The sequence below is a fragment of the Rutidosis leptorrhynchoides genome, chromosome 4 (assembly GCF_046630445.1).
Source record: "Rutidosis leptorrhynchoides isolate AG116_Rl617_1_P2 chromosome 4, CSIRO_AGI_Rlap_v1, whole genome shotgun sequence".
Taxonomy (NCBI): Eukaryota; Viridiplantae; Streptophyta; class Magnoliopsida; order Asterales; family Asteraceae; genus Rutidosis; species Rutidosis leptorrhynchoides.
In genome coordinates this window covers 567,397,686-567,405,930 of record NC_092336.1, presented here as the reverse complement: position 1 = coordinate 567,405,930, position 8,245 = coordinate 567,397,686, and the positions used below count along the sequence as shown (strand labels likewise).

General features: G+C 38.7%; 1 protein-coding gene across 1 annotated transcript; it reads right to left on the bottom strand.

The window, feature by feature from the left end:
- Positions 1 to 5,699: 5,699 nt before the first annotated feature.
- LOC139842753 (uncharacterized) lies at positions 5,700 to 6,161 on the bottom strand. The gene has a single exon (XM_071832861.1). The coding sequence runs from the start codon at positions 6,159 to 6,161 to the stop codon at positions 5,700 to 5,702; it is 462 nt and encodes a 153-aa protein (XP_071688962.1).
- Positions 6,162 to 8,245: the final 2,084 nt, after the last annotated feature.

Sequence of the window (8,245 nt, the reverse complement as noted above, 5' to 3'; positions counted from 1 at the left end):
CAACTAGTCGAGAAACGTGTGAATGAAAGAATTGCTGCAACCGAAGCAGCAAAAGCAACAACCGAAGCAGCAGCTAAAGCAGCAGCCGTAAACACAAATTCACGAAACGGATGCTCATACAAAACTTTTCAAGGATGCAAACCACAGACGTTTAGTGGAACTGAGGGACCAGTCGGTCTAACCCGATGATTTGAAAAGATGGAGTCCGTTTTCAAAATCAGTAATTATGCGAACGGAGACAAGTCAAAGTATGCTTCGTGCACGTTGCAAGATGGTGCACTTACTTGGTGGAACAATTATGCTAAAGCAGAAGGAATAGATACGGCATATGATATCTCTTGGGAAGAACTGAAAAAGATGCTAATCGAGGAGTACTGTCCTCGAAACGAGATCAGAAAAATGGAATCTGAGTTACGTAATCTGAAGGTTATCGGCGCGAATCTCAATAACTATGAAAATCGTTTCATGGAACTAGCCTTGTTGTGTCCCGAATTGGTGCCAAATGAGAAACGAAAGATAGAAATGTATATTGACGGTTTATCGATCAATATCAAAGGAAATGTTACATCGTCCAAACCGAATACGATGCAGGAAGCCATGACAATGGCACACCAACTCATGGACCAGATCACAGAGAGTTCGATTAAGGCACCAATTACCGAAGTCACGACAACTGAAGGAAAGAGGAAATGGGAAGACTATAAGGGCAAAAGTACTCACCTGAAGAAACAAGAAACTTTTAAAGGTAAACAAGATGGGGCAACTGCAAGTCCAAACTATAAGGGACCTCATCCGTTCTGCAAAAGGTGTTACACACATCATGCAGGCTATTGCCAAGTGGTCTGTGATAAGTGCAACAAGAAAGGACATGTGGCGAAAGATTGTTATGCCACCGTTTCTGAAGTAAAGACAAAATTGACCGATGTCAAGAAATGTTATGGATGCGGGAAGTCTGGTCACTTTATAAATCAATGCCCTGATAAGGAGAAGAACAAAGAACCCGCACGTGGGAGGGCATTTAATGTTAGTACCAGTAAAGCACGTGAGGATCCTAATCTTGTCACGGGTACGTTTACCGTTAATAATCAACTAGCTTTTATTATGTTTGATACGGGTGCTGATAGAAGTTATATGTGTAAAGACTTTAGTTTTAAACTAAAATGTGCATCATTACCTCTAGACGATAAATATACTATTGAATTAGCTAATGGTAAACTGATAAAAGCCGATAAAATTTGCCATGGTTGCGAAATGAATCTCGCTGGTGAAACCTTCAAAATCGATTTGATACCCGTAGAACTAGGAAGTTTTGACGTAATCGTTGGCATGGACTGGATGTCCAAAACAAGAGCGGAAGTTGTTTGCGCTGAGAAAGCAATCCGCATCCCTCGTAAGGATGAAACGTCATTAATGATTTATGGGGAGAAGAGCAACTCAAAGCTGAACTTTATCAGCTGTATGAAGGCCCAGAAACTTATAAGAAAAGGTTGTTATGCTATTCTGGCACACGTAAAGAAGATCGATACTGAAGAAAGAAGCATTAATGACATGCCGGTTGTAAGAGAATATCCCGGAGTATTTCCAGAAGAATTACCGGGGCTACCTCCACACAGATGTGTAGAATTCCAGATTGATCTCATACCAGGAGCTGCACCTGTAGCCCGATCTCCATATAGACTTGCACCTTCAGAAATGCAAGAATTACAAGACCAGTTGCAAGAATTATCGGACCGTGGATTTATTCGTCCTAGTTTTTCACCTTGGGGTGCTCCTATTCTGTTCGTCAAGAAGAAGGATGGATCTATGAGAATGTGCATAGATTACCGAGAATTAAATAAATTAACGATCAAGAATCGGTACCCATTATCGAGGATTGATGATTTGTTTGATCAATTGCAAGGATCAAGTGTTTATTCTAAGATTGATCTACGCTCCGGATATCATCAGCTGAGAGTGAAGGAAGAAGATGTTCCTAAAACAACGTTCAGAACCCGTTACGGTCACTATGAATTTTTAGTCATGCCTTTTGGATTGACTAATGCTCCAGCAGTATTCATGGATCTAATGAATCGCATCTGTAGACCGTATTTAGACAAATTTGTCATTGTTTTTATCGACGACATATTGATTTACTCGAAGAATAAGGAAGAACATGAGCAACACTTAAGACTGGTACTAGAGATACTCAAGAAAGAAGAATTGTACGCAAAATTTTCGAAGTGTGATTTCTGGTTACAAGAAGTACAATTTTTGGGCCATGTTGTCAGTAAACATGGAATTAAAGTTGACCCCGCCAAGATCGAAGCCATTAGTAAATGGGAAACACCGAAGACTCCAACACAAATCCGCCAATTCTTAGGTCTTGCTGGTTACTACCGAAGATTCATTCAAGATTTCTCTAGAATCGCCAAACCCTTAACTGCATTGACTCAAAAGGGAAAGAAGTATGATTGGTCCACTGAACAGGAATCCTCATTCCAGTTACTAAAGAAGAAGTTAACGTCTGCACCCATTTTGTCATTACCGGAAGGAAATGATGATTTCGTGATCTATTGTGATGCTTCGCGCCAAGGTTTAGGATGTGTATTAATGCAACGCACAAAAGTTATCGCATATGCCTCACGACAACTAAAAATTCATGAAAAGAACTATACAACGCACGATTTGGAACTTGGAGCAGTAGTTTTTGCACTCAAAATATGGAGACACTATCTATATGGCACCAAGAGTACAGTGTACACCGACCATAAGAGTCTTCAACATATTTTTGATCAAAAACAACTCAATATGAGGCAACGTCGCTGGGTAGAGTTGTTAAACGATTACGATTGTGAAATCCGTTACCACCCCGGAAAGGCTAATGTTGTAGCTGATGCCCTAAGTTGAAAAGAAAGAGTAAAACCTCTTAGGGTCCGAGCTTTGAATATTACAATTCGTACTGATCTCACAAAGCAAATTCAAGCAGCACAGTTAGAAACTTTAAAAGAAGAAAACGAAAAAGGTGAAATGAGCAAAGGGTTAGAAAAACAACTTGAAGTAAAAGCCGATGGAACCCTGTATTTTGCTGGTAGGATATGGGTACCAAGACATGGTAACCTAAGGCAACTAGTACTAGATGAAGCACACAAAACGAGGTACTCAATTCACCCAGGAAATGGGAAAATGTACCACGATCTCAAGAAGTTCTATTGGTGGCCTAATATGAAGACAGAAATTGCTACTTATGTAAGCAAATGTTTGACGTGTGCAAAGGTTAAAGCTGAGCACCAAAAGCCGTCAGGATTACTGCAACAACCAGAAATTCCGCAGTGGAAATGGGAAAGAATAACCATGGATTTCATTACGAAATTGCCAAGGACTGCAAGTAGTCATGATACTATTTGGGTGATAGTTGATCGTCTAACTAAATCAGCTCACTTCCTACCAATAAAGGAGACAGACAGTATGGAGAAATTAGCACGCCTATATTTGAAGGAAGTAGTTTCCAGGCATGGTGTACCCATCTCCATCATATCTGATCGCGACACCCGATTCACATCACGTTTTTGGCAATCATTACAAAAAGCATTGGGAACTCGATTAGATATGAGCACCGCTTATCACCCACAGACAGATGGTCAAAGTGAAAGAACAATACAAACATTGGAAGACATGTTACGGCCATGCGTGATTGACTTTGGAACCAGTTGGGATCGACACTTACCGTTGGCAGAATTTTCATACAATAACAGCTATCATACGAGCATCAACGCAGCGCCATTTGAAGCACTTTACGGTAGAAAGTGCAGATCTCCTATCTGTTGGAGTGAAGTAGGAGAAAGACAACTTACTGGACCAGAAATTATTCATGAAACCACCGAAAAGATCATTCAAATACAACAGCGATTGAAAACGGCCATGAGTCGCCAAAAGAGTTATGCTGATGTAAGAAGAAAACCGCTAGAATTTCAAGTGGGCGACAAAGTCATGTTGAAAGTGTCACCCTGGAAAGGCATTGTACAATTCGGTAAACGAGAAAAGCTAAGTCCTAGGTACGTAGGACCCTTTGAAATCATCGAAAGAATTGGAGCAGTTGCTTATCGATTAAAGCTACCGCAAGAACTTAGTAGTGTTCACGACACATTTCACATGTCAAATTTGAAGAAATGTTTAGCTGAAGAGGATGTCGTAATTCCACTTGACGAAATACGAATTAATGATAAACTCCATTTTGTCGAAGAACCTGTTGAAATCATGGACCGTGAGGTCAAACAATTAAAACAAAGCAAAATACCGATAGTTAGAGTTCGTTGGAATGCAAGACGAGGACCCGAGTTTACTTGGGAACGTGAAGATCAAATGAAGCAAAAGTATCCACATTTGTTCACTGATATCGCTCATGAAACAGGTACTACTCAAAATTTCGGGACGAAATTTTCTTTAACGGGGAGGTACTGTGATGACCCGAAAAATTTCGACTAATTTAAACCAATTCTCTATACGATTTATTATTTTGGCACGTTAAACAAAGTCTGTTAGATTGAGTCTCAAAATTTTAGAACTGTTTCATATATACAATTACCTTTGACTACTCTCAACGATTCATGAACAATTATATGTATGTATATATATATATGTACAAGTAAAAACGACTTTCCTACAGTAAAACCCTAGTTGCTACAGTAAAAATTACTTTGCTACAGTAAAACACTATTTGCTACAGTAAAACACTATTTGCTACAGTGAAACCGTATTTTGCTCACAATCTTGATTAAAACGTGGGGGCTGTTTTATTTTAATATATAATATAATATATACAATTTTATATAATTATATATATATTATATTATATTCTTGTGCATAGTTGACTTGTAATTTTAGCTCCGTTGCATCGTACGTTGATAGATGGTTTATGTCTCGGTTCCAGATTTTCGAACGTCCTTTCGTACGCGTAGATATCTTGTTCTTTGCGTTCCGCGACTTGCACTCTTATCATTTTTAGACGTTTCTCATCAATAAATTGAACCACTTGGATTGTATCTTGTACATTTGAGCTTTTTGGTTATTTGCATCTTCAAATCTTCATTTGCTTCTTTGTCTTCGCACTTATTTATTTAAACGATTATTACATAAAAATAGAATAATAGTAACTAAAAGCTTTACATATTGGAAGGATATTGATACTAAATATATGTTCATTTAGAGCACTATCATTTGATACTAAATATATGTTATTTGCTTCCCATATCTCTTTCTCATCGAAATTTGATTCAAGTGAAGAAGCGTCTTCAGGAGTTAATTTTCTCGTGATCGGGTCAGTGGGTATGGGGCGATGAAAGTTACTATCTTTAAATAAGCTCTCAAAATACCTATGTACTTCATCCTTAACAAACGTGGGAACCTCCTACCATTGACCATTAATGTGAAGCCCTCAGATAGAATTTTTATTGATTCTTCTTTTTACCAAAGAGTGGAAAATTTTCGTGTTCTCTTCACCTTCCATGACCCAATTAACTCTAGCTTTTTGCTTGATCATACTCACCTTAATATTGTCCTTTTCGTGCCATTTCTTCCTAGAGTCTAACCACATGCTTCTCTCATCATCCTCGATGGGCCTGAAGTTGGCAATATGTTCCCAACTGTTTTCTTCATTTTTTGCAGCCTCAATTTCAGAGTCAAGGGAGCCGAATTACAGTTTACTCCATGTCTTCAAAGCCTCTTTAACATTCTTTAAATGTCTTTCGAAAACGAATATCGGGTCTTCTGCTATCTACTTCAAGATTCCACGTACTAGTTATGATATCAGCAGTCCCCTTCGCGTTAAGCCAACTGTTAAACACCTTATAGGGCTTTGGACCATAATCACAAGTTTTAGAACGAAGTACCAAAGGACAATGATATGAAGCCTTTCTATCTAGCACCTTAACAGAGAGGTCATTCCACTTATTCAAAACTGAACTGGAGATCAAAAAGCTATCCAGTTTGTTAAATTTCAACCCGTTATCGCAAATTGTAGTAAATTTCTTTCCAACCAACGAAACTTCAAAGACTCCCATTTTCCCGATAAAGTTGTTGAATATTTTTGCCCTACATTGAATGAACTCACAATTCCTTCTTTCCTCAACTTGACGAACCTCATTGAAGTCCCCACACAAAACCCAATCATCATTATCATACCTCATTAAGTTTTCTAGACTTTCCAAAAATTTCCCTTTTCAAACCGTCTTCGTGAGGTCCATAGACATTCACCACAATAGAATCATTTGACTGAATTGATGGCTAGGTAGTAATCCCCCATGACTGCTTCATCGACTTGAAACATATCAGGATCCTAAACTAAAATCATACCCCTGATCTTTTTGACGCAGGTTTTTGCACGAATCTGTAGTTTATTGACCCCCACATTAACTCAATCCACATATCATCAATAACATCACATTTGGTTTCCTGAATGGCCATAATGTAGGGTTTACACTCAAAACATAGATCACGAATCCATCTGACCTTCCCCTCACTCATGAGCCCACGAATGTTGACTGAAATGACTATCATGAGAAAGCAACTTAACCGACAGGAAGGAAAAACTCTATTGTTTCAGGCCTTCCCAACGAAGCCCTAACATTTTCCCAAACGCATGATGGCTAACACTATCTTCACTGCCAATTGTATTACTTAAAATCTCATTCTTTTGATTAATTGATTTTGAAAATTGGCCACTACTTTTAGATTTTGATTTCCTTCTATGAATCGAATTTAATTTCAAGTCAGATTTAGACAATTTCTTCATACCTTTCTTTCTTAGGATGTGGATTTTCCTAGTAACGCTTTTCAGGTGCAAAATTCTTGAGGAAGCTCGCCAATTACCTGCGTTTTGCCAAATAGAGTTACCTGAGGAGCTCGTCGTTTTTCCATTGGTGTTTTTACGGTTTCCTTTTTCTGAAGACACTCCCTTTGATCCGTGAGATTTAGAATCGCCTTGAAACTCTTTTTTACGATCAAAGAGAATGCAACTATCCATAAGGTTGTCTCTGCACTCATCGGTGGCGAGTCCATTGGATTTGTAAGTTTTGTTTTTATCAGAAGTGTCAAAAAGAGGTCCACCTTGAACTTGATCCACATAATTTGATCCAGGCTCAAAATCATTCTCAAACATATCTTCATTTACACCTTTGGCATTTCCCTCTAAATTATATAAATTATCTCTATTATCATCCGACCCATCACCCATCTCAATTATTCTTCAAAGTTGGGCCCCCATTATCCACAGAGTCGCCTTCATAGGAATCATGTTGGGCCTCTTCACATGAAAATTTTTGATCAGTATTATCCATGTTTGGCCCATTAAACTGTTCCTGAAATTGGGTCCCTTCAACTGCATCATTTTGAATATTGTAATTAACCTTTAACCCTATCTCACTGTTGGAGTTAATAATAGGTTGATCCTCATTCCCCACAAAATTGTCACCCACAGCAGCATCATGATTATCATCATTAAATGTGTCCTCGATTCTACCGAAACATTCTATAGTCCCCATACATCTGGACCCTTGGTCTTCTACGCTGCTGGAGATCACTGTAATGTTCCTTTGCTCAGGCGAAGCCATTTTCTCCGGCATGAGCTCTTCATCTTCCGATGGGACTACAGTTTCCCAATCACTATCTTCATCTTCATTAACATCGAGTTGGACTATGTCTCTTACTTCTTCCATAATATTGACATAGAATATGCTACCTTTAGCTTTAACGCGTATCAACTCTTTGATTAGATTTGGACCCCTAAGTTTCACAAGGACTCTTCCAATAGTCAAGTTTTGATCTCCCTACAACGTGCAGTTTCTAAGGTCGAGTATAGGTCCATACCAACTTGCAATTTTCTTGAACGTTTTCTCATTCCAGCATAGTACAGGAACACCAATGATGGATAACCATGTGAGTCGTCCCGACGTTTTCATCGATGCATCCCACATTTTGATTTCAGAGAACTATTTCATTAGACTTTGATTGGGGTTTTTAAGAATGTTACTGACCATATCACTGGACTCGCAAATTAGTATTACTTCCAATCCACCTAAGAACTTGATATTAACATTATGTAACCCTTCAAATTCACATATAGCACGCATTTGATCAAGTACATCAACGTTGTTTGGTACGCCAATCAGGGCTCTATCCAGCATCCCTCTATTGTCTTCATCATCTTCTAAGGTAACCAACCTTTCCTTCTCAACCCCTTTGTCACTTTGATTCGGCCTGCAATCGTCTTTAT

Coding starts and splice junctions, on each gene's coding strand:
- LOC139842753 (XM_071832861.1), bottom strand. CDS start 6,161: ATGAGGTATGATAATGATGATTGGGTTTTGTGTGGGGACTTCAATGAG.